This window comes from Macaca nemestrina, chromosome 12 (assembly GCF_043159975.1).
Source record: "Macaca nemestrina isolate mMacNem1 chromosome 12, mMacNem.hap1, whole genome shotgun sequence".
Classification (NCBI taxonomy): domain Eukaryota; kingdom Metazoa; phylum Chordata; class Mammalia; order Primates; family Cercopithecidae; genus Macaca; species Macaca nemestrina.
Window position 1 is genome coordinate 16,226,946 of NC_092136.1, and position 27,072 is coordinate 16,254,017.

Below are 27,072 nucleotides of genomic sequence, written 5' to 3' on the forward strand. Positions count from 1 at the left end.
GGCGAGTTCCCAGGAGGATTTCTAAGCAGAGATGCCTGAGGTGAAATCTAAAGGAAGGGAAGAAATTGACAAGTTGATGAAGGGAGTGGGATAGAGAGGGAGCAGTTCAGCAATCTAGGCAAAGAAATAGCATGAACAAAGATTAAGGCTTAGGAGGCTTGTCTATTAAGGCAGCGAAAGGCCAAGGGGCTTGTGTACATTGAGGAAGGGAGGGTGGTGAGACATGGTGCTGAGGGGCGGGCTGAGTTAGCCGTGAGGGTCTCACAAGCTGCGCTGTTGTTTACCCTAATTGCAATGGAAATCCATACCAGCAGCAGACTAACATGATCTTAGTCTTTTTTTTTTTTTTTTCTTTTTGAGACAGGGTCTCACTCTGTTGCTTAGGCTGGAGTGCAGTGGCATGAGCATGGCTCACTGCAGCCCTGACCTCCCGGGCTCAAGTCATCTTCCTGCCTCAGCCTCTTGAGTAGCTGGGACTACATGCAAGTGCTCCCATGCCTGGCTAATTTAATTTTTTTTTTTTGGTGGGGCTGGGATCTTGCTGTGTTGTCCCAGCTGGTCTCAAACTCCTAGGCTCAAGTAATCCTCCTGCTTCAGCCTCTCAAAGTGCTGGGATTGATTACAGGGGTGAGCCATTGTGCCTAGCTGATTTGTGTTTTGAAAAGAAACTTCACCTTGGTAGTTTCCAGGACGGGGATGAGGGAGGGGCGGCGGATGTTGCTTGACCAGTTAGGAGGCTACTGCATTGGTCCAGGTGAGAGCAGGCAGCCTGATTGAGTAGGTGGCAATGGAGCTGTCGAGATGGGGTCTGCTGGGTTACAGTGCATGCAGGTGATCAGGGAGACGGCATGTCAAGATGTGTTCCAGTTTCTGAGATAACAGAGCTATGGACTGAGAGATCATCTAATCTGCCCCTCATTTAACCTCCCAAGGAAACTGAGGCTTAGAAATGGGAAGGGACTTTCCCATGCTGGCAGAGCAGGGACAGTATTAGAGCCAAATCCTGTCCATGCTCATCCTGTTCTTTTATGGTAGAAAGCTGAAATCGTAGGGCAGGAAGTAACCTTAGACATCAACTTGCCTAATTCTAATATTTCATAGATAAGGAAACTGAGGCCCCAAGGGATGAAGCTTTAGTGGCCAAAGGCCACCTAGGGAGCTAATTAATTAATCAGTCAAATGGCCTAAGCATATATAAACATGGCTCTGCTGACCCCTAGATAGTGGGACATGTGTTTGTTTAGGAGGGCGATGACTTGGCAGACATCCCTCCAAAGGCTTTCCCAAGCATCCTTGCGTTGCTGCCTCCTCGCTCAGCTGGCTGCCTGGGGTTAGGGAATCCAGATGTCTGGGGCCACAGAAGCCAGCTGGATTTTCCCATGTCATGGGTTCCCAGAGTTTGGGCTCAATAGTTCAGCAGCCATGAGAAGGGGGGTGAGAGGCAGGAAAGGAATGCCAAACAGTTATTTCGGCAAGATCTCTAGTTGCTGAGGTTAGAAAAAGGGCTGATGTCCTCTGGTCTCTGGATAGCCTCCTTCTGGCAGGCAGAGCCCTACACCTAAGGCCAGAGCTTGCACATTGCTACCTTGCATCAAAATACAGGGACCGTGCTCTTTAGAACTAAATGTTGTGACAGGGTCTGAGAGATGTTGTCAAATATTTTGCTGTTTCCAGATGTAACATCTCATTTGAGAGACGTATTAGTTTGGTGGCAATATGTTGGAATTTTCATTCTTCAGAAAAACAAGCAGAATATTTGAAATTGGGATTGCATTGGAAAATACCAGAACATAATTTTGGCAGCTGTCTGAGTAGCTCATCATCTGGGTGACCTGGCCTTGTCCCTGAGGAATCACTTAGAGACCTGGCTCTCTGCAGCTGCCCCCCTTGGCCCCTCAGGAATATTCAGGCAAGGGGGGAAAGTGGCATCAACTTTCCTGGAGGCTCAGGTGGCTGGGAAGACTGTGGTTTGTGGAAAAGCACAGGGTCTTTGGAATGATACATCCCTGGGGCTGGAGCTGGGGGGCACAGTTGTATCCTGGCCTTACCACTTACGTGGGTGACGTTGGTATTTTCCTCTCTGATCCCCAGTTTCTCATTTTGTTAAGTGGGAATGAGGATCCCTATTTCACGTTACCATTGTGAGTATGAAATGAGAGAATTGGAAAAACACACTTAATATGTTGTCTGGCATCGAAAAAAGCATTCAGTAGATTTAAATTGTTGTTTTTTGTTCTCACTCCGGTATCCTGAAATCAACCAAGGCTGAGTCAGATGGATTTCGATCAATGGAACCTTCCTCTCCAGCTCTGGCCACTCCTGGGTGCCCCTTGGGGTTCACTGTCATGGCAACGGGTCTGTGGAGTGGTGTGGAAGCCAATCGGGGAAGCTAGGCTGCCAGAATGCTGCCTGGGCTGCTGGCGCCACAGCCAAGGAGGGCGGCCACCTGATTAATGCCTGCCTGATCCACTGGCCTCATCTCAGGCCACCCTCGTGGAAGCTTCTTGTTCAGGGAGGGATGGAGCCTCACTCCTTGGGATGTGCCAGGACCCTGGTCAGTGGGCACAGTTACAGGTGCCACAGAGTCTTCGAACTGCCCAAGCAAAGTATCGGAGCTGAAAGGGACCCTGGAGATTTGGTATTCCAGGCGCCTCTCTTTATGGCTGAATAAAGAATACATGGGTCATGAATGCTTACAGCGTGCCCAACACAGTATGAAGCTCTTTCCCCACAGGTTAATTTCTACAATAACCCCGTGGAATAAGTGTAATTATGCCCATCAGGGAGGTGGAAACCAGGGCTCAGAGATAGGAAATCTTTTGTTTATGACACACAGCATATGTTTGCACCCAAGACTTTCTCGTTCCTACTCACTTTACTGATTATTTGTCCAGCTCTCTGGAACTTGCCTGTCTCATCCCTGGCTGTGTTTCCTATGCTTGCACAGTGCCTCACATGTCTTAGGGTTTTGGTAAAAGATTGTGGAATAAATGAATTTCTGTGGTTAATCTTGAACTGTTTTGCAAGTATGACCCTAAAGATGGGTCAGGGAAGCATATGCATGTTGAAGGGAAGGCCAACTATCAGACTCTAAAGATGGGAAAGGGAGGACTAAGACCCTAAAGATGAAAATCCCCCCTGCACCTTCCAGACCCTCCATTGCAGGCTATTCTTTCAAAATACCCTTTGTTCCAGTCACACTGGATTCTGTCGTGAGCATCCACTCTTCCTTCCCTTCTGTGCTGTCTCTCCTTTTCTTCCACCTGGAATGGCTTATTTCCATCTTTATTGAAGAGCCTATACCCATCTTTAAATTTCAGATGTCCCCTTCTCTGTAAAGTTTGGTATCTCATTTCTCTCAATTCACATTGTACTTGCAGATCTCTTTCTCATGTCCTTGATTGCATTCTTCATTGTAACACGTCTTCTTGTGACTGTGGAACTCTGCCCCATTAGACCACGGGCAACTGGAGGGCCCTGGCCCTGTCACATCCTGGCATCATCTGGGGCATCTAGCACATTGGCACACACATCAGTAGTAATGAATGTCTAATTGAATGGAATTGACTTGGGGCAGAGTACTGATACACTGGGATTGGGCTGAATTGGTTAAGGAGTAGCGCTAGAGCTAGGCAGAGATGAGGGTGGGCAGAAGGGTTGGGCCTCTATCTGCTCCACTTCCCTGAAAGCGGCCCTCTCCAGGGACCTCTCTGACCTCTGCTGACCTTCACTAGGGCTGTTTTCTCATTCTCTTAGATCAGGCTGAGAAAAACAGGAAGAATCATTAAGAGACAGAGCCTTCTGAGCCAGCGAAATTATGCTGATTCTTTTTGCAGGCACCAAAAAGAATTTGTTTGTGCGTTGTGATGAAGAGTGGGCCTTTCCTGCTGGCCCCCAGGAGAAGCCTCTACCAACCTCCTGGATCCACCCCGGGCACCATGGCCAGCCCCCTTCACTTCTCTTCTCCCTTCCACAGTTAGAGTATCTACTATTTTTTCATAATTAAAAAACATAGAATTGGAGGATCCCTCGTTGTATCCAAAATTTCTCCCCGAGAGATCATTTGCCCCATTGCTGCTCAAAGGGTGGTCCATGGGCCAGCAATGCTGGAGGTTTGTTAGAAATGCAACTTCCAGGTCTTCTTTCCCAGCATACTGGTTTGGAATATGCACCTTAACAGGATTCCCAGGAAATTGCTATGCACATTTGATTTTGAGAGGTGATACTGTAACCCACTGACATTTTTTAAATTTTAAAATAGGAGGTGGAATACCAACCCCAGAGAGGGAAATTGATTTGTTAACTAGTGTCATGATTAATTAGGTTAAACAAACATTTATTGAAAACCTGTTACACATCCAGCCCTATGCTGGACATGGTGGATAAAATATGAATCGATAATCTCTGGTCTCTTTGGTTTTTAGTAATTCTTCATATACCTAAACATTGCCTTGCCTCATGCCAGGGCCTCGGCAAGTGTTTGTTGAGGGACTACGTCTCTTGAATTAAAGCCTAGGGCTTCTTCTACATTACTACAGCTGCCTTCTATAATTACCAGCCTCCTGGAGTAAATCGTAGCACTTTCAGACAGAAATAAATAAGTTCTTCAAGGAGGAAATCAGAGAGTGGGCTGCATCGTTGGTTTTGCCAACTCTTGACAAATCCCAAGACTCTAATAATGAGATAGGGCTCATGCAGTCCAGAAATCCATATATCACAAATGGTAGAAGAGAAGGATCTCTATGGAAACAAGGAATGATTTCCAATGGACTAAACCAGCAGTCCCCAACCTTTTTGTCACCATGGAATCGTTTCATGGAAGACAATTTTTCCACACACCTGGGATGGGGAATGGTTTTGGGATGATTTATGATTATTATATGCACTTTATTATTATTTTTGCACTTTATTATTATTATGTTGTAAACAACAATAATGAAATAATTATACAACTCACCAAAATGTAGAATCAGTGGGAGCCCTGAGCTTCTTTTCCTGCAACTAGAGTGTCCCATCTGGGGGTGATGGGAGACAGTGACTGATCATCAGGCGTTAGATTAGCTTGAGGAGCGCAAAACCTCGCGAGATCCCTCGCATGCGCAGTTCACAATAGGGTTGGCGCTGCCGTGAGAATCTAATGCCACCGCTGATCTGACAGGAGACAGAGCTCAGGCAGTAATGCGAATGATGGGGAGAAGCTTTAAATACAGAGGAATCTTTGCTCACTCGCTCACCTGCTGCTCACCTCCTGCTGCGCGGCCTGGTTTCCTTTTTTTTTTTTTTTTGAGGTGGAATCTCGCTCTGTCCCGCAGGCTGGAGTGCAGTGGCCGGATCTCAGCTCACTGCAAGCTCCGCCTCCCGGGTTTACGCCATTCTCCTGCCTCAGCCTCCCGAGTAGCTGGGGCTACAGGCGCCCGCCACCTCGCCCGGCTAGTTTTTTTGTACTTTTTAGTAGAGACAGGGTTTCACCGTGTTCGCCAGGATGGTCTCGATCTCCTGACCTCGTGATCCGCCCGTCTTGGCCTCCCAAAGTGCTGGGATTACAGGCTTGAGCCACCGCGCCCGGCACGGCCTGGTTTCTAACAGGCCACAGACCAGTACCCATCCGTGGCCGGGGGGTCAGGGACCTCTGGACTACACCGTTGCTTCGATAAAGCAATACAAGATGTATAACAGGTCCAAAGATCAGTGCTCAGCTCCACCTCCACCAAAGGTCTGGTGATTGTTCTCAATTCTACCGCTGATGATTCTACTCTGTTTAATCTAGACTGTCTTTTGGGTATTCCATGTTGCTCTTGTCCCCTGAGGTCTCTGTTGGAATGTCTGTTTTTTTCACTGAAGGACTTTATTATACGTTTAAAGTAATCCACAGAAATAACGTTTATTTCTAAGGAAGGCCTTGCTTTTCCCTTATCTATTTATTCATCAAAATGATGAATGCAGTACAGCTGCACTCCTCTGTGTAACTCATGGGCTCAGCCTCTGTATCTGTGCCACCTTTGACTGCTGCTTTATTTCTGGGAACTCAATATTCTTCCACGATTGTGGAGTGAGACAGGGTTTTAAACTTCTTTACATAGACAAAGTCTTGTACTACTTTGTGTCTGAATTGGAAATGTTTTTTTTTTTGGTGAAAAATGCCTGTCATGATACATTGGTCTGTAACAACGCTATTTTGCAGTAGTAACTTGGGAAGTTACTACTCTTTTTTTTTTTTTTTTTTTTGAAATGGAGTTTCACTTTTGCTGTCCAGGCTGGAGTGCAATGGCGCCACCTCGGTGCACTGCAACCTCTGCCTCCCTGGTTCAAGCGATTCTCTTGCCTCAGCCTCCCAAGTAGCTGGGATTACAGGTGCCCGCCACCATGCCCAACTAATTATTGTGTTTTTAGTAGAGACAGAGTTTTGCCATGTTGGCCAGGCTGGTCTCGAACTCCTGACTTCAGGTGATCCACCTGCCTCAGCCTCCCAAAGGGCTGGGATTAGAGGTATGAGCCACCGTGCCCGGCCAGGAAGTCACTACTCTTAACGAGCAATAGGAGACCAGTTGTGATCATCTTCTCTTTATTAACTTTTGTTGTCCTTGTCAAATATTTTAATAATCATGTCTTTACAATACTGTGCACTAAAATTTCCTAAAGCAAAGGAAAGTGATACAAATTTCCTGCGGCATTATTCCTGGAGAAGTTAGAAGCAAAAACTAAGGATTTTAAGCTATTCCTTGCATTGCAATTACATTGCATCTAGAATAAGTGTCTTCTTGTTAATAATAAAAAAAGCAGCTAATTTTTTGTTGATTTCTTACTGTGTTGTTGGCACTATTATACGCTCATTAACAGGACTCCAGAGCACGGGTGATTACTTTCTCTACAGCTTGCTTCTGGGACGCAACAGTTACTCTCGGTTTCAGCCTTATGTTGCTGACACGTTTTTGTCCCCAATAAGTCTTTTTCTTACAGATTAGTGTTTCAGTTGCATATTGTTGCATAACAAATAGCCTCAAACATAGAGGCTTAAAACAATACATTGTCACCACTGTCGCTAAGTTGGAGAGTTGTTTTGCTGGTCTTGCTTGGGTCTCCCATGGGGATGCAGTCAGAGGGTCGTTGGGGCTGAAATGTTCAATATGTATCCACTAATATGTCCGGTGCCTTGGGGAAATGGCTAGAAAGGTGGGCTCAGCTGGCATGCTGGAAAGGTTGAGCCTCTTTTCTCTCCACGTGGTCTCTCCATATGGACTCTCCATCTCTCTCCATGGATCAGACTTAATCCATGGTGGCTCAGGGCTTCCAAAAGCAGAAGCTGCCAGGCACAGCCTTACTTCTGCCACCTTTTGTTGGTTAAATCAAGTCACAGGGCCAGCACAGATTCATTGTGGGAGTGGACCATTCAAGGATGTGAATATTGAGGGCATGGTTCACATGGTTCACTCCCAGGTTTGGAGACTCGCCTTCACAGCTTGCCAGTGTGACCTATCTGGTATCTGATAGATACTGGGTCTGGAGGACAGAGGTGATTAAAACCCTGGCTTTGCCACATTTCAGCCCTGTGACGTTAGACAGGTTACTTAAGCATCTCTCAGCTTCTAAGTCTTTCCCTGTAAAAAAGGAATGACAGTAATCGTCGCTATTGCTTATTGAATATCACTCTGTCCCAGGCACTGTTCTAAGCGCTTTGTTTACATGAACTCGTTTGATCTTCTCAGAGGTCCTGTGAAGCAGCTACCGTTATCCTCTGAAATGTACAGGCAGAGACACTCAGAGTCAAAGAGGTGATGTCGCCTGCCCAAGGTGGCGGTATTGGGATTTGAAACCAGGCAGTGTGGTTTCCTAGTCCATGCTTTTAATCAAGCTCTGTATTTTCTTCCAGGAAAATCGTGAGACATCCGTGAGATATTCCAAGTACATTGGTGCAGTGTGTAATGCATTGTAAATGCGTAATAATCATAACAGTTTTGGATGTTCTCAGTGTTAACACCATCCTGAGACACCTAGTTTGTCACAATTGCCTTCCATTCCTTGGTTAAGATGAGTTAGTACAAGCTGTTCATTCCCATTTTTCTTTATGTGATTCTACGCAATATTCCCATTTCATATTTGAGCCCGTCTCAAATATAATTTGTTCCCTGGGTTTGCTTCCTGGTATACAGCCAAGGGAGTCTAAGACTCTCCTTCTAGGAAACAACATTAGATCGATGCTCTGCCTCTAGCACATCACTGTGGATACAAATCTATCTCCACTGAAAATGCTGCTGATTATTAGACTTGAACTCCAGTTCCCGAGGCCCCATTGCTCTATTTAAGATCCACAGAGATGCTCCGAATGATATTTCAGACTGTTGAAACCAATTCTGTATGTTCATATTTTTCTACCCCCGTCTCCGGGCCCTCAGGTTTTGGCCGTTTCCTGACATTATGAATCTGTTTTTCTATCTGCTTCCTCCCTCTCCCTTCCAACTTACTCATCAGGGTTTTCTGACTTACTGATTGTTGACTATCTGTTGTGTGTGTATGTTTTTTAATAGAATTAAGACAGTCTTTCCGCTACTTAGGCCTGGCTGAGCATTGCTGCAGCTGATGTGAAAAAAAAAAAAGATTAGGAGTTATTTTTGATTTTTCTTTTGTCCTCTCTCCCTACATCCAATGCATCAGCAAGTCCTATTGGCTCTGCCTTCAAAATTTCTACTCTGATTGTTCCTTTATCCACCACGAGCCCTGGTGTTCCTTTGGAACACTTTTCCCCTGGACTCATGGAGAAGGCCCCTCCCTGATGTCACAGCTTATATATTCTTTCCCACCTTTTGAACATTCAGCATCTAGAATGGTCTTGGAAAATAGCGTCAGATCATGTTATTCCCTGGCTGAAACCCCTCCAGTGGTTTTCCATTGCATTTACACAAAATTTGAGGTCTGACCAGAGCCCACAGAGACCTACTTATTGGGTGAGATCTAGGCCTACCTCTGTAATCTCACCCCCCAACCCTCTTCCTGCTGTATTTTCTTTGCAGCACTTATCACTATCTGGGACTACTTATTTTTCTTTATTGTCTGATCTGCCACCATTCCTGACCCTCTCACCCCCACCCCTACATAGAAAGACAACAAGGGGCAGGGGCAGAATGTGAGTTTTTTGAGCATCATATACTCAGCACTTGAAGTATATGTCTAGCATGCAGAGGTGTGGGATTCATATTTTTAAATGAATGGAGGCATAAACTGCTGTTTTATATGGGAATCTAACTCTTGGCCAGGTAGTCTTCTTATATCAACCATTTTCATAGCTTTGGCTTATTTATTTATTTATTTATTTAAGACTGAGTTTTGCTCTTTTCACCTAGGCTGGAGTGCAATGGCATGATCTCAGCTCACTGAAACCTCCACTTCTTGGGTTCAGGTGATTCTCCTGCCTCTCCCTCCTGAGTAGCTGGGACTACAGGCATGCACCACTATGCTTGGCTAATTTTTTTGTATTTTTAGTGGAAACTGGGTTTCACCATTTTGGCCAGGCTGGTCTTGAACCCCTGACCTTAGGTGATCCAGCTGCCTCTGCCTCCCAAGCTGCTGGGATTACAGGCGTGAGCCATTGTGCCCAGCCCAGCTTTGGCTTTTAATTTGCAGATCCAGGGATCTCTTTTGAATACTGGCTCAGCTACAGGAATAAAACCCTTAGCTTTGTAAAATCAGCCACATTATTTTGTGTTTTCTAGACTGTCATGCAGTATACTCCTGAATGATTCCATGAGATAGGTGTAAAGCTGGGTGGAGGAGGGGGGCACATAACAATATTACTTTTCTTGTAACCATGTCACAGTGGGGTTTGTATTTCCTTGTGATCTCTGCCTTCCATGTTGAGGGGGTTGGAAATAATGACCAGCAATACAATACAGCCAACATTTTCTCTTTAGACAGCCTCTTTACCAGCATCCATGAGCAGTAATTTTTCCCTAGCAACCTGGCAGACCTATCCCTGCTGTGGTGATTTCTGGTAGACTTTCTGAAATCTGAATGTCATCAGTGAACTCTCTAGCTTGGTAGCATTTTTTTCTTCTTCTCCGTTTCCTTCCTTCTCATCCCCATGACCATTTCTCATGAGGAGTTTCATTCCCTTCATGAAGTTCAGGTTGCCTAACTGTTGACGCGTTTCAAATATTTTTGGTCTCAGCCCAGATTGATCCAAACCAGGTTTCTAAATGCCTTACTTAGTTTTAAAGGAGTTTGAAATTAGAAATGAAAAGAAAGAGAAAGAAAGTAAAAAATGAGGGGCACTAAAAAAATGGAAAAATCTGACTGCTTCGAGACCTAAATGATAAGAGATAAAATTGAAAAAGGCTTTGAGTAACAAGGTCTCTAAAAACATCCAGTTAATGAGACTTAGCCAAGAGGAAATGAACAAGAATGAGAATGTGTCCTTCTCATCTGTTGTTTCAGATAATTGCAAGATTGCATTAAGGGAAGAGAAAGAGGCATGGAGGAAGAGAAAGCAAAGCGTCGAGATAGGCTTGAAAGCACTTTTTGGGACAGAACTTTGTGTACGTACTGAAATGTGGAACTTCGTGGAAGCAAACAGAAATCTACTACTTTTTAAGGGAGGTAAATTGCTGTGAAACCATGAACCTGGAACCAAAAAGCTTTCAACTATTGAGTCCTAAAAGCAGTTTCAGGCCAGCATACTTGCATCAGCAGAAGGCTGGCTGTTGAAGCTGGGTAACCCCCAAAGGCTGCATTCTCCCCAGTATCCACTGTACATATAGCCATGGTGGATAATGGAAAAGGGAGGCCCTTCAAAAGGGAAGAGTCAGAGGTCATAGAGGACACAGTGACAAAGGAGTTCTTCTCAGAAAACAGAATCAGAGTTGAATATAAGAACTTAATCTAGGCCTTCCTAATGCTCTCCAAGCAGGATTTCAGAATTGCTATGAACCATAATGGGCGTGTGTGTTTTCCTCCTTTTCAAACAAGGTCTTTAATTTGCTGTTACTCTGTCCCTGTGCCACCATTGTATATTGGGTGTGTGTAGAGTAGGGGGTGGGTCGGGGGGCAGATAATTTTTCTTTTTAGTTCATAGGTCACTGGACCACCAAGAGACCTGATGGAGAGTAGTGGGACATTGGCAATCTTGAGCTTTGACCTTGATGTGGTGACTGGGAAAGATAAGTGTGGAGGAATAGTGAAACAGGTATTTGGTAACAAGAAGAGCAGACCATCTTAGAGACCGATGGAGTTGATCAAAGTCTGTTTCCTTTGCCTTCTATGTGCACAGCTAGTCTACTTCCTTGATGTTAAATGAAATCATGGGACTCAGTTCTGGCCAATGGAATATGCAGGAATTGAAGTACAATACTTCTATTTTTGACTCCTGCAAATGTCCTTGAGATCCTCCATGCTGTAGAGAATTCACTGGAGGGTTCCGTGGCCTCAGGGATGGCAGCGCCACTAGATGGAAAAATCCTGGGTCCCTGAATAACCATGTGAGGCAGAGCCTCTGATGTGCTTTGGAACATGACATGAGCAGGAAATAAGAATTAATTGTGTCAAATAATCTAGCAAACAAATCTTTACTTTGTTGAGATTTTGGAATAATCTATTATCACAATTAGTCTACCTTGCCCAATGCAGCCATTAAAGCTACTTGCAATGAAACAATTAGGATATGTGTTGGTTTTACCTATTACCCTCCAATTTTTTTTCACCAAATAATCATAGAAGACTGATCTAGTTTGGCTGTGCCCTCATTCAAACCTCAGCTTCAATTTTATCTCCCAGAATTCCCATGTGTTGTGGGAGGGACCCTGGGGGAGGTAATTGAATCATGGGGACTGGTCTTTCCCATGCAATTCTCATGATAGTGAATAACAAGATCTGATGGGTTTATCAGGGGTTTCCACTTTTGCTTCTTCCTCATTCTCTCTTGCTGCTGCCATGTAAGAAGTGCCTTTTACCCTCCGCCATGATGATGAGACCTCCCCAGCCATGTGGAACTGTAAGTCAAATTAAACCTCCTTTTCTTCCCAGTCTCAGGTATGTGTTTATTAGCAGCGTGAAAATAAACTAATAAACTAATAAACCTCTGGGGCTAAAACCCTACTTTTGACTGAGACTGAATTTTCTCTTATGGCCCACATTGTTCTTGTCTTCTGAAGTTAGCCAGTCACCAAGTATTACTGAGTGTCTAAACTCAGATCAACTACTTACTAGCTATGTGACCTTAAGCACATGTTAGCTTGTTTGTGCCTCAGTTGCCTCATCTGCAAAATAGAAATAATAATAGTACTTACCTTGGGTTTTTGTGAAAATTAAGTAAATTAATCCATATATAGTGCTTAGCAGAGCAGCTGGCACATAGTAAGTGATCAGTAAATGTTATATGATGATGATGATGATCATCATCATCATCAGTTGCTTGGCACTATGAACAGCATTGAATGAGATATGCAAGATCTGGTCTTCCGTGAGATGTCTGCTATTTCAGGAGCCTTATTTTTGATCTTGCACTTGTTCAGCATAGTCTCCATTAAATACTTAATTTGAAGAGAAGGGTTTTGCCTCCCTCTAATCTACTCTAGAATACACTGATTACAGTTGAAGATGTTCTCTGTTTAGCTGAGTGTTCTGAGTCAGTATCCGTGTTCCATTTAGAGGCTGTGAGTGCAGTATTTGTTTGTACCCTGCGGCAATTGGAGTGGGAGGAATAGAGGGAGGTTAACATCCCTATTGCTGGAAGGAACTACTTTCTGCTCAGAGCCACTTCCTGCTTGGATTGACTTCCTTACAGCCACTTCCTACTTAGAATACTAAGATAAAAACAGCTGCCATTGTACCTACAGAAGTACACTTTCCTTCTTTTCCTGTCCCTGTTCTCAAGGTACACTGCCAAGGCATCTCACTTCTGATGGTGTATAGGCAACACTTGCAAAACCCAGGAGGTTTAGAATCCTTTCCCTTCTTTATTAAGCTACGAGAAAAGAGGCTGAACTTATACCAGCGATGGCCTCATCCAGCCCCCACACCATGAATTTAGATGCCTGATTTACCTGCATGCCTGAGTTAATGTCTTTTTGTCCATGCCATCTCCCTATCACACACCCTTCAGTGATGCTAACTAGGCAGGCACACCCACTTGCCTTGGCATGTTTTATGGACGACCCAAGCTGCAAACATCAACATGTATAAGACATATGCTCTCTTCTTTGTGTAATTTCAGGCACCAAAATATGCCTACACAGAGGGGTATGTGCATACAGACACACGCGTATTCTTTTTTTGCCTGGTAGAAATATACTTCTGTGATGTTCCTTCAGCTCCCACACATGCCCCTCCATGGCTGGCACATCTCCTAATTATTCCCATCCACTCCCTCCCATAGACCTTTTGTGTGTATATTTTGGCACACATTCTCTTCGTTCCGCCTAGTTCCTTTCTCTCTTTCTTTCTCTACCTCCCTCCCTCTCCCTCTCCCTCTTCACAGCTCTTAGGAAAATTTGTTAAACTATACACTCTTTATTATTAATGTACATTCATGAAAAATTCTTCACAGTTACAAAAGTGCATGGTTATAAAATCATCTCCATACAAAGAATGACATCTTCCCTCTAACCCCACCCCTCCCCAGCCCTCCCACCCCCAGACATTAGCACATTACAGGACAGTGCTTAGAAAAACTGAGAGCTCTGTGGATCCAGCTCTCCGCCCAGTGCTGTGACAAACACAATAGTGATTTACAAAGGACCTTGTGACGCCCTCACTTCCCTTTTGCCTCTTCCTGGGGTGGGGAAGAGCAGACAATTTTCTCTGGCTTTAGGAAGATGTCCTTTTGAGGAATGGATCAAGATATATCTTTTTACTCTTCTACTGCTGGAAAGGATGTCAGCACAGACACCTGTAGGGGAAAATGGAAGCTGCAGGTCTTCCCCCATGGTTGAAGACAAACACCTCTCTTAATCTGTTCAAATTTCATACGTGTCCCTCCTTGAAAGGAGCCATGAACCTCTATAGCAACTCTGGAGACCTATTTCTGCAAAGTTCCCTGGGAATTCCTCTAGGAATGGAGAAAGAGAGATGAGGGTTTGTCTAAGAGTGACCAGAGATAACTGGCCCAAAGTGGTATGATTGAGATATGAGGGCTCTTCTAAAAAGGAATTTTCTTGGCCCAAATCTTGACCAAGCTGAACGTTGATATCCTCTGGCCCAGCATGGAGGAAGCTTCTGCAATAAGGGCAAGTCTCTGAGGGGCAGGAGAGAGCAGAGGGAAGCAGGGAGAAGTCAGGTTCTCATTGGGATGCCTCTGCCACAGATTTTTCTCCTTCTTTATTTTTTGAGTATCCAGTCCTGCCCTAAACCTGGTGGGATTCCATCTTAATCTATCAAACAATGTAATATTAGTTTGGTGCAAAAGTAATTGCGGTTTTTGCTATCACTTTTAATGGCAAAAACCGCAATTACTTTTGCACCAACCTAAATATGCCTATTTAGGCATGTTTACTTATGCATATTTAGCAGTATGTCAGAGAACTGAACCCAAATTCCAGAGAGATCTGTCCCACGTCAGCAGACAGCCAACATACAAGGAACCTCACAGACAGACATGCAGATGCAGAGATACCCCATTACATACACGTTAACCAGTTTGGACAATCTGAACGAAGCCTGTGGTCACCAGGGATGTGGGAGCGATTCCAATCAGGATTGCTAGATTATCTCTGGAAGCTTGCTTCTGATAGCTTGGACAAGATGATGGCAGTCGGGGAGAAGCAGGGAATTCCTTGGCAGTAGGGAGGTTGAATACTTTCCTCATTGTGCTCTAATAAACTGAGGAACCTCTAGCAGCAGGAGAAACATCTCTCTTTTAAAAGCCATGTGTCCTGCTCAGAAGGGTTTGGCTTTGATGGAGACCAAATTGTCCCACTAGAAAGGACATTGATGTCAAGGGGGCATTTGGTGTCTTTTCTGGTTCTAGTCCTATGCAAAAAAGCATGTGTCTTAAAATATATTAACTATATTTTGGCAAACAATAGTTCCTAGGAGGTTATTATAGTATTATGGTATCCCTCTGTGGGAAACTTTTCTGTTTTGTCAGGATTAAAGTTTCTAAAAGTTCCTCTCCAAGTATTTAGGTTGCCGGCCTGGCTTGTAGAGAACAGCTCGAGTTCACCATCCTTGGTCATCACAGAAGGAGAGAGCAGGGCACAGTTCTGCTTCGGATGTCACAGGGCCAGGGATTTGTCCCAGATGTTGTAAGCAAGATTCAGGGGACACGGGTTCAAGTACTTCAGGTCTAGCAGTTTCTGAAGACTCTTTCGCTTGACTAGCTCAGGGAAGCACGAGTGAGGGATACCTTCCTGGAAGATGATATATTAGCATCCTTCATTCGTTTCAGGCTTTCCAGGAGGATAGGATGGTGGAATACTGCTGGGGCTTGGGACAAGGTAAGTGGAAAGCCCCTGTTTTAATTCTCCTCCTGGCCAGACTTCTCAGCATGTTGGACTGTGCCTTCATGTTCTTCTCCTAAACTGCAGGGGTTCTCACCTGTAGCTTTCTTGCTCTCTTATTATCTCTTGCAACACACACAGCAGGGCTTGAGTAGGAGTGGTTAACACAACTTCCTCTCTTGATTCCCGAAGATCTTACTTTTCACATGACTGCCACCATGGTCACCCCTGCTGATGTTTTATCTACACATTGTGAAGCAGGAGTCTCCTATTCAGATGTTACCTGTGTAGTTTCTGTTTCAGAGCCTGCAATTTGCCCTACCGTGAGCATAGTTCAATCCGTACAGCAGATGGGTTTGACTACCTTCTATTTAGCTGATCCACTAGCACATTCATGGATGCTGAATTCCAGGGCCCCACTACCCAGCCCTCTGAGGCTTTCTCTTCCCCAAGCACTTGGGAAAGCACTGGAAAGAGAACCGTGTTTGGGTTGAGTCCCAACCTTGTCACATAGACAAGTCATGCCCAACCTTGAGACTTTTTTTCTCCATCTGTAAAACAGGATTACCAATGTTTGATTTACCCCCTGCACAGGGTTGTGAAAAGTCAAGGAGAATGATGCAAAAATACTCATGAACTATCCAGTGCTGAACAAATAGAGGGCAGATAATGATGACACTGACGAAACTGACGAGGAAGACAACGATGATAATTGTGCTTTGCTTGTAAAGTTACTTGATTTTTGACTGACTGATTAGATGCAGTTTCCCTGAATGGAGCTGCCTACCACTTTCCTCCTAGGGCTTATCCAGACAACCTTGGGTAAGTCACTCAACTCTCTAAGATTAATTCATCGGTCAAATGGGGATAATAAAAAACCACCAGGCAGTGTTGCTGTGACAATTGAAAGAAGTGAGTCAATAGATATAAAAGTGCCCGGAGGAGTGCCTGGACCTTATGAGGAACTTTGTCAGCTCTAGTTGAATTTGAATTTATATAACTCTAGAGGAAGTGGTGATGTTCCAAAACTTAGATGGGGCAGTAGAAAGAGCACGGACTTTATCGTGCTCATAGTGGCATATGACTTCAGCCTCTCTGAGCCTTAATTGCCTCATCCGTAAAATGGGAACAACAGCGTTCACCTCAAAAGATTTGTGTGTGTGTTAAAGGGAATGGTTTGTGAAGAGAGCTTTTCACAGTGCCTGACACTGCCAAGGGCTTAGTATTTAACAGCTCTCTCACCCTTATGCTTAACGTGGGTAAGTTGCTTAGAAGAAAACGCAAAGCCTCATATGGTCGTAACTGTGCTGCCTTTGTCCCCTTTTAGCTCTGGGTGCTGCCAGGTTACGGGTCTGTGGCCCACCGTGCACTTTCCTGGTGAGACCCTGTGGCATGAGCACTGTGGCGAGAACAGTCACACGATTAGGGTCCCAAGGTGCCAGGACTGTTGCTCCCCCAGTTGCTGGGCCTCCTGCCTCTCTCTTCTGAAGCCAAGCTTGAGTGAGAGGCAGGTGAAAGGGCAGTGTCCATCCTCAGCCTGCTGCCTGGGACCTCACCAACTGGTGACAATTGGTCATATGGGGGCAGTCACTGGGAGGTGGTCTCACCTGGTAGCTGCTGGTGGAAGGAGGCCAGGGGCTGGTATGGAGGTGTTCTTACTCCCTGGAGGCAGTGGCTGGCATTGCTGAGAGTTGACAGTTTTAGTGTCAGGAGGTGGGGGGTAGGTTTGAGTTCTGTGCCACACCCCCTCTATACAAGTAAGTGACCAGGAACTGTTCACTCTTCTCAACACAGCGCACTATGCATATTCTGGCCTCTGCCATTTGCAGACACCCTTCTTTGCCTACCTGACGAAGTAGATATTTCCTGATGACCCAGTTCACAAATCACACTAATCTTATAATTCTCATGGACATTGCTAGACACAGATGATGGCTCCTCCTCTGGGCCTCCATAATGGCGTGCTCAGAGTCCTGACATATAGTCTTAAAGGGAATAGTTTTGGATCTCTCTCCTTGACCAGAGGGAAGTGCCTTGAGGGCAAGGACTGAGTCAATTCATCGGACGTTCCCAGTTCCTAGGGCACCGCCTGGCCCAAAGCAGATGCTCATACAAAGTGAGTGTCTCCTCCTTGCTTGAACCATGACTGAGGCAGCCAGGTCACCATGGAACCAGAGTGGGCAGTCAGGGAGGGCGTCTGGTGGCCAGTGGTTGTGGCGGTCAGCAGCATGGAGGGATGAGAGGCAGGCATGTCAGATCTCTTCCTCTTCACTGGCCTTACTCCAGCGGTGGCAGCAGTTGGCGGTGATGCCCAGGAGGAAGTTGGTGGCCACAGAGGCGATGGAGACCACGAAGCCCACGAATGCAATGAATAGGTAATCGTCCAGAGTCAGGGTCAGGTGGCAGGCCTTGAAGCTCTCCTCAGTGAGTGAGAAGAGCGGGGCGCCCTCGACTTCAGGGGGGCCCCGGCACTCAGCCAGCTGAGAATCTGTAACACAGAAGTCAGGGAGGGTGAGGTACCCGGGGAGGGAGAGGGGATTGGAGAGCCCCCCAACAACCGCTCACTGGAAAAAGTAAGAAAGACATTCATTGCATTCATTGAGGTTCTTCCATGTGCCAAGAATTCTACTTATCTCCTTTTGTTCCCTCAACAACACTCAAGGCAAGGATTTTTATGCCTGTTTCTATAGATGTGGAAAGTACTGTTTAAAAGTTTAGCAATTTGCTGAAAGTCATCTGGCTGTGACCAGTGGTAGATCTGGGGACACCATCATCTCTTACAACAACCTCCCAACTGGTTTCTGGGCGTCAGAAAGTGTCTGTCCTCAGCCTGCAGCCTGGGACCTCACCAGAAGCTGACAAACCATTTTAATACAGTCAGCTGGGTGGTTATTTCAAACCTGATATCCTGCCATGCCTTCTCTACTTAAACCCTTCCCTGGATTCCTGTCTTTGAATGGAGCAAAAACCAAGGTGCTCCCTGTGGGCTCCAGTGACTCTTTCCTATCTCTTCCACTCTGTTCCTTATTTACTCTGCTCCAGCTACACACACCTCCTGGTCATCCTTCCATAACCCCAGAGTATCCCCTCTTGAGGCAGGGAAGGGATGCTTTTGCATTTGTCCCTTTGGGAGGGAGCTTCTCCCCTCTATCTCTGCACAGCTCAGCTCCCCACTTCCTTTGGGACTTGACTCAATGCCACATTATTAGTGAGGCCTTTCCTTAAGACTCTGAATAAAATAGCACCCCACTTCACCTCCCCCTGGGCTCCCTATCTTACCTGCTCTTCTCTGTTTTTCTATGTAGTGTTGATCACTGCCTGAAAGTTTATTGGTTTATTTTCTGTCTTCTCCCATTTCAATATAAGCCACTCCCATGGTATCTTTAGCATCAGAACAGTGTCCTGTCAATAGTAAGTGCTTGATGAATCTTTACAACATGAATATAAGACTCTGTCCAACTCCAAATCATTGGGCCTTTCCACTACTTATGTGGCTTTTCTGGATACACAGAGTATAGGTTAAGAGTATGGGTTCCGGAGCTATTGGCCTAGTTTCAAATCCCCTCTTCACCCCTTGCTAGTTGCATGATTACGGGTAAGTTATTTCATCTCTCTGTGTCTTGACGTCTTCATCTGTCAAATGAGGATAATAACAGTATCTACTTTTTAGGGTTGTAGTGAGGATTCAGTGAGTTAACATATATGAATTATACGTTACATATTATTGTAATATATATAATATATATAAAATATATTTCAATTATATGAATTATTGTATTGGTTGTTTTCCCTAGACAGGTCATTGGGGGTCATATTCTGCACTCAGCCTTCTGTAGGAGGGGCGGCTTTTTCTGGTGGGGTTATTGTTATCTTCAGCCATTGATGGTCTCATCTCATCCTTCTGGGGTTGCTTTTATGAGTGCATGATGGCTGTCAATGGTCTTATCTCACTCTGCCTGGGAAGTAAAGGTAGTGTGCAGGTGACACTCTTGCCATGCAGCATTAGGCACCAGCTTTTGAGCAGCCAATCATTCCTTTGTTTAGTGGATAAATATTAATCAAGCTCTTACCTTGGGTAAGTCTTCTTCTTTTTTTGTTTTTTGTTTTTGTTTTTTGGTCTTTCTGGCTCTCATGCTCTGCCTCTATAATAAGAGGCCTCTATAAAAAGGGGATAATCCAGCCAGGCACAGTGGCTCACGCCTGTAATCCTAGCATTTTGGGAGACCAAGGCGGGTGGATCACGAGGTCAAGAGATTCAGACCATTCTGGCCAACGTGGTGAAACCCCATTTCTACTAAAAATACAAAAATTAGCTGGGTGTGGTGGTGCACACCTGTAGTCCCAGCTACTTGGGAGGCTGAGGCAGGAGAATTGCTTGAACCTGGGAGGTGGAGGTTGCAGTGAGCTGAGATCGCACCACTGCACTTCAGCCTGGGTAACAGAGTGAGACTCGGTCTCAAAAAAAAAAAAAAAAAAAAAAAAAAAAAAAAAAAAAAAAAAAGAGGATAAGCCAATCTAAAGTTTCTGAGAGTCAATATGAAGACATTTTCTAAATTATGTGTTGTATAAATGCTACGTATTCATTCTGCAGTTTTTGAGGGCAAGGAATCAAATGATGGATTTGGATTGATCCTTTTAAGAATTGAATCAGCAGCAATATCCTTGGAAATGGGGAGTCAGGTTTGGAAGGAGAACACGAACCTTCCCCAAATCCCAGGTTGAGTAATCCCTGTAGGCTGTGAACACAGGATCCATGTCCTGCCCAGGCCAGGATCCTGTCTGGGGTTGACTCGCATGAGCTCTCCTCTGGAAACCCGAAGATGCTGAACTCTAAAGTCTGTTATGTAGGTGAAGTGGGTAGTGGTGAGACAGTGAGATGGCGAATGTGGCAACACTCATATGGACCAGCCAGAGGAGCCCCTGACAGCCGTTGGTGGGACCACACAGGATGCAGGATGGGAACATAGAGGCTGACAAAACCCCCTGGTATGTCAAGGCACCAGTCTTAAAGTCATGCTGTATCCCAGGGGCTTGCTTATTATGGCCCTCTTTGTTCAGTTTTTCCAAAATCCATGGGTAACAGTGGAGTTCCATGAAGAAAAAGGGAGTAAAGAGAAGAGCATCCCTAGTTCTGCCTCCACTGGCAAGGTTTTGTCCTTAAGGAGAAGCACCCTGGTGCATGTGACCTGGTGTAAAGTGTGTTCTGTGGAGGAACAGGGAACCTGGCTTTCCAGCTGGGCCTGCTTGCTTCCTCATCATGGGCCTGTGAACAGCCCCTGTCCCCCTCTGGAGCTCAGGTTCCTCACCTGTACTGATGTATGTGTGAGCCTACACTGATGAAATCTTGGACCCCTCTCCTGCTTGCTGGGAGTCTGAGCTTCTGCAGAGCAGCAGGGACCTCAGAGATCACAGAAAAGGAGTCCCTGGGTGTGATGGAAGCTTAGTGCTTTGGGTGCCCTTTCTGTTATTAGTGCACAGGAGAGAGAGGGGAGGCGCGGCCTCTGCCGTGGTTGAGCAAGCGAGGAGATTGCTCCAGACAGCCTCCCCCTCCTGCCCTCCACCATCGCCCCATCCCAGTCCCCAGCTATTTTGGTGCCAGAGAATTTCCTCCTACAGTTCTGTGGAAACACTGGAATCGTGACCCACAGCCCTCCCCAAACTATTTTGGTCTTGGGCTCCCCACTCAGTCCTCCTCTCCCTTTTACCGCATTCAGCATTGCTTCTTCTCAACATGTGCTGAGCTCACGTTCTGGGAAAGCCCCTGGGGTAGGGCCTTCAGCTACTACTTCTGAGTGCTTGTGCCAAGCCTTGGTATTGTCACACAGGAGAGCTGGTGGCTAGGGCCGCGGCTGAACATTACCTGCCTCTGGGTCAGGCTCAGATGCCTCTGGGTTGGGACGCCCATCAAACCTGTGTGATTCGGGCTCCTTCAGGCCCCAGTCTACCCTCCAGTTGGGATTCGCTGGTTGAGTTGCTGCATCTCACTCTTCCTCTCAGCTCCCTACCTTGTGCCCAAAGTTTACACTGCTCAGGGCCTTGAGTTTGAGGAAGGCCAGGTTCTTGTAGCTGAGGTCCAGGTCATGGAGTTGCATGAGGTCCTGGAACTCTACTGCAGCCCTTTGGCCAGTCCAGGACTCAGGTTCTGACTCTTCTGGCAGGTCAGAACCTGACTTGTCAGGATCTAGTCAGGGAGATTGCCAGGACTCAAACCCTGGCTTCAACGCTTAGCAGCTGTGTAACTTCCAACAAGCTACTGAACCTCTCTGTGCCTCCTCCTACAGAGGAGGAACCTCAGCTTCCTCCTCTGTAGAGCGGCAACCTCATTAGTGTTCTTCTGGGGATAGGAAGAGATAGGTAAAGCTGCTTAAGAAAGGGCCTGGTAAATAGCAAGTACTAAGGTTCAAGTTCCTCCTGGAACATGTTGGCTGTCACACAGCTTAAGCTGTGGTGGCTCTGTTGAGATTGTGTTAGCCATTACTATTTATACGAGAGTTTCCAACACTTGGAATGCTAAGAAAGCAGTGTGGTAGACTAGAACAGGGCTTAGAAGTCAAATAAATCTAGGTTTTATTCATGGTCCTGCGACTTTCTAGTTTTTTAATTTTTTTTTTTCATGGCCGTGCCACTTTCTAAGTGCGTGATTCCTGTCAAGCCTTTTTATTGTTCTAAATCTCAGCTTCTTCACCTGGAAAATGGGTATAATCAAAATGGGGGTCTCATGAGATAATGGAGGCCAAGATCTTAGGTCATGGTGAAAGCTCAAGAAGAACCACCAACGATGTGCTATTCTCACTTGTCTACTATCCGTCTGCCTCATTAGGTCATGAGCCCCACAGTGGTGAGGGACATCTGTTTCATGAATCAATGGGCATTGCATGCATTGGAAGGATTCTATAAACAACCTGTTGGCAGAGCTGGTGTACAAAGAGGCAAGCCCACACTAGAAAACGCAGTAGGTGCTTTCCGGCTCGAAGTCCCTCCCTTTTCTTTGGAGCCTTTGCTTCCATTGAGGCAAGCCCTCCCCCTGTTGGCTGCCCCGTCCTACCCCTCCATTACCTGCTGTACAGCGCTGGATCCGGTTTCGCAGCCACTTCAGAAGGGGCTCCATGGTGCAGCCACACACCCAGGGATTGCCGCCGATCTGCAAGGTCACCAGCCCCGGTAGGCCCTCAAGAGCCTCCAGGCTGAGGGAGGCCAGGCCCCCATAGCTGAGGTCCAGGTCTCGGAGCTGCACGAGGCCCTGGAAGGCCTGGGGGTGCACCCTCCGCAGCCAGGGGTTGTGGCTCAGGTCGATGTGGACCAGCCCATGGGCCTCCTGGAACATGTCGGCTGGCACGTGGCTGAAGTTGTTGTAGCTCAGATCCAAGTGTGCCAAGCGCTTGGCATGGAGGAAGAGGCCCCGGGGCAGTTCTATTAAGGAGTTGTTGCGCAAATCCAGCACCCGGAGCTCCATGTAGCATGTGAGGTAGCCAGGCGGCACCGCTGTGATACGGTTGTGGGCCAGGCTGAGGTTCTGGGTGTCCATTGGCAGGTCTGGGGGCACGGAGAATAGCCGCTGGCTGCTGCAATCCACCACCTGGTTATGGCATGTGCAAAGGACTGGGCAGCTGGTGCCAGCGTCCGAGTGCATCAACCCGGCTGCCAAGAGGAGGGAGACCAACAGCATTGCCGCTTGGGGTGGCCCGGGCCAGGGAAGCTGGGCCCAAGTGTCACCCATCTTAGGCAGCTGGCAACAGCAGTGCTGGAGGGAGCCCATGAGGACTGTGTCCATGGAATTGAGAGTCTGTGACACAGGAAGGCAGCTACATCTGGGGCCAGAGTCTGTGAAGGTGGAGCTTCTGAGCATGTGGTATCATGGCTAGAGACTTTCCCAGGAGCCTCTGAGCACCAGAGGGCTTCCTGAGATCCACGGGAGGTCCCCTTCCGGAGCCTAGGGGGCGAGACACCCAGTTGAGGTCTCCCAGGGTCTGGAATGATGATCAAAACCTGAGAAAGGGAGGGGACAAGGATGGGGCTGGGTCAGCTGCCAGCAGGTCCTGGAAGAGTTCCTGCAGATCTTTTGTGTCTCTCTCACCCATGCCTGCTGGATGTTTCCTCTTGGTGCTGTGTCTGGGAGGGAGGGGCTGAAGGAGATCAAAGGTGCCCTTTAAAGATCCTTGGCACCTCTTCTGAGAAAACTTAAGTCCTGTCCCACGTCTGGGACTGATTAGGAAGCCAGGGTTGCACCTGGGTCTCCAGTGTTGAAGGTCTCAGTGGCCATTTGTCCTGGTGGCCTGGTGGGCTTGAGTCCAAGGGGGTCCCAGCGTGGGTGTTTTGGGAAGAGGACCCGGGAGGAAGTGAGTCTCCATGGGTCTCCTAAAAGTCTGAGAGTCCTCAGCCTCAGTGGCTGCTGGAATCCCCAGGGAACCTCTTTTTTTTCCAAAGAGAGGAGGACCCCAGGTGATGCCCACTGTCTGGGCCTCCGGGGCCAGAAGAAGCCATGAGTCCCGAAGGTGCAGGCTGAGGGTCAGCTGGCAGAGCTCTGGCAACTTCTCCAAGCCAGCGCCTTCCTCAGCACAGCTCTGTATTCAGCAGGTGGAGGCCGAATTCCCTGTCAACAAGAAAAACACTCAGGCAGAGAAATCCTGTGCCCTCGACACCCCCTTGTCCCTTCACCTAGGACCCTTGTCTTATCTCTGTCTCTTTCTTTCCTCCCTTCTTTGCTTCCCCCAACCACAAAGTTCTCTGCTTACCGTCTCTCAGGTGTGGACCATGGTACCTTCAGACCCCAGGCTCACGTTGCTGTAACCCACGAGCCCTCCCTGACCCAACCTGCAGCCATCCTCCTCTCAGTTCCCGTCTTGGGTAAGATGCATTTTCTTCTTCTTCTCATCACCCCATCCCCGTCAGTACCAAACACTCCACCCTTGAACAACTCCCTAAGAAAAACAGGCATCCACACTCTGGGGGTTTGCACACTCCTTTCAAACACTCTAAGCGCTTCTCTCTCTCTCTCTCACACACACACACACACTCACACACCATTCTGTGACTCCCCCATGTTTTGCCCTGCCCCATGCTCACGCCTCACGGTTTTCGCTCCAGCTTCCTTCTGCACAGGCGATCCTGCAGACCCCTCCCCATTCGACCTCCAGCATCTTTCGCCTGCCAGCCCACACCCCTCATCCCAGCATCCCTTTTCACACACTGCACTCTCCTGCTCGCCGCCCGCAGCAGAGGGACCGAGAGTGATGCCACGCCCAGAGCCTCAGCCCTCGCGCCCTGCGCCCTCTCGCTTCTCCCTTGCCCACCTGCTGTCCTCGGTCCTCCCCTCACCCTAGGCCTGGCGGTGACTATTTTCCTACCGCTTCAAGCCTCAATCCCGCCCACCGGGAAATCACCCCAGCTACCCTTCATGCAGACTCATTTTTTCTGAGCCCCAGGTCTCCCTCTGCACTCCCACAGGCCCCAGGAGCCTACTCACTCCGTTCCAAGGACACAGCCATCAATCTGCAGCAGACGCGGGTCTCCCTCCCTCCTCCTGGAATCCCCGCTCGCTCCTTGCTTGCTTCGGAACAGATTGCCTCCCCGGCTCTTCCCCTCCCCCGGCCTTTCCTCCTCCTTGTCTCCTGGATCCCAGGCCAGCATCTTCTGTGATTTCCCGTCCTGCGGTCCCCCTGCCCCTTCTTTCACCCAAAAGGAAAATCACAGAGAAAGGATGCTCAGAAGAAAGTTCACAGAATCTGAATGCTTCTTTCTGAAACTCAGCTGGTGCCCAGGCTGCTGGGGTATAAGGCTTCCGGCAGAGCCAGGTCTTCCCCCTCCCTTCCCCCTTCCCGCCCTCTCTCTCTCCCTCCCTCCATCCCTCCCCCTCTTCTCTCCCTTTTTCACTCCCCTTTTTTCCTCGAGGGCCAGGTACTGACGTTTCACTGTCTCTTAGCAACTGCCTCCACATTTCTGAGCAACAGGAGAACTGGCTGTGGACCCCACCACGAAGAGAAAGGAGGGAAGGAAGCACCGGGCAGAATTCACAGCTGCCCACAGAATCCTGGGGATAGAGCGAGGAGAAGAAGGGGAGACAAGGGTGGGCAACTGGACAGGGGCAGACAAAGAGGAGCAGGCAGGGCCCAGTGGGAGATGTTGTAGTAGGGGCAAGGTGTGGACCTGGAATCTGAGACAGAGGAGGGACAGCTTAAGGGCATCAGGTCCAGAAGAAAAAACTAAGAGGGCTTGCAATGAATGGAGAAAGGGACTTGATGGGGGATGGGAGAAGTGAAGAATGGGGGCATTGAAAACATGAATAGGAATGGAAACAAAAAGGAGATGTGAATATGACAAGTTTGCTCACTTGATGGGATATATCTTTGTAGTCACCATATAATATCTACTTACCTGGGTTGGAATGTATTTTGGGCTCCAGGTACCAGGTGATTGGCTCAGGGCTTGTTAGGGACCATTATTGCAGGAGAGACCTTTTATATGTTCCCTGATTTTCCCTAAGTCCTGACCCCATGGGCTTTCTGGGGCTAGGAGGCTTGGCTGGAGTGGACCGATTTCCCCTTGGCTTGGGATATGAGAACTTTTGGGATCCAAAAGGCCAACTTCTTAGCCAGGTGGGGGCACCTGGGGCTCTATAGACACTTGGATCTGTCAAGGGGAAAGGAAGCTTGTGATCCTTTCTTCTTTCTCCAGGCCCAGGGGATTCTGTCTGTTGTCTTGTTCTCATCCTTCCAAGCTTCCTTGGAGTGACTTCAGATGAGGATGAAATTTGTGCAATATCTGTTTTCTTGCTGACCCATTGAACAAGTCTCTAGCTGTCCTGCATTTTAAAAATTGTCTTGACCAGTTGGTTTGCTCAAAGAGCTGGCTTATTTCTTTGCTTAATAAATATTTATTGAGCATTCACTGTATGCTGGGTACTTGGCCAGACGGTGGGTAACAAGATGAACATAGACTCCTCCCTCATGGAGCTGCTTCATTTGGTTGACCTGGGGCCTCTCGCGTTTAAGTAACAGCTTAGGTCTTTGGAGGAACCAAAATGGAGTAATAGGAAACAACGAGTGTGAAGTTATACAGATTCTGATCATTTATAAAGTTCTTAAAATCATGGCCGTTGTCTTCTCTAACATGATTCTTTTTCCTATACGCTTGTAGAAAATCAGCTCCCTTCTGTGTTCTCTCAGATGTTCATTTTGAATCTTTCATGTTCTACAGTCTCTGGCACAGAGTAACATGGCAGCCACTCCTTAAATATTTATATATTGAGTTGACTAAGGTAAATGAGATTTCTCTCCCTGCTTAAAAAAGGAAATGTTTGTTTCATCTCATTTATGAGTTTAGAAGTAAAATATTAATCTTAACCCAGAAAACACAACACAATGAAACAAGTAATCCATTCTAACTGAGGACTGTTGGCCTCCGGAAAGCAAAGCTAGCGTCCTATGTTATTAACATTAACTGAAAAATGGTAGAAAACATAATTATCTGAATGGAGGCTAAAAAAGCTATCCAGCATAATTCAAAATTTAGTGTTGACTAAAGGTAACTTCTGAAGATTTTCTTCCTTTACGTGATACGAAGTTTATATTTAAAATTAGAATTAATAATATAACTAAAGGAAAATATTAGTGACTGTGTTCCTTAGAAAATAGGATCTAGATAAGAATGCCTC

The 27,072-nt window shown here is 46.8% G+C and overlaps 1 protein-coding gene across 10 annotated transcripts in view; it reads right to left on the minus strand.

The window, feature by feature from the left end:
* Nucleotides 1-25,979, minus strand: part of LOC105496043 (leucine rich repeat containing 55) — a 37,176-nt gene extending 11,197 nt beyond the window's left edge. The window contains exons 1-5 of one of the 10 annotated variants that reach the window (XM_011766069.2): nucleotides 25,794-25,979; nucleotides 25,325-25,449; nucleotides 24,886-25,087; nucleotides 22,479-24,012; nucleotides 15,226-17,910 (exon numbers count right to left, since the gene is read on the minus strand). In XM_011766069.2, the coding sequence (XP_011764371.2) occupies nucleotides 17,675-17,910; nucleotides 22,479-23,268 (1,026 nt within the window). In that variant the 5' untranslated portion in view covers nucleotides 23,269-24,012; nucleotides 24,886-25,087; nucleotides 25,325-25,449; nucleotides 25,794-25,979 and the 3' untranslated portion in view covers nucleotides 15,226-17,674. The other 9 variants (XR_011610566.1, XM_011766073.3, XR_011610567.1 and 6 more) reach the window with 9 other exon arrangements.
* Between the last annotated feature and the right edge of the window lie 1,093 nt (nucleotides 25,980-27,072).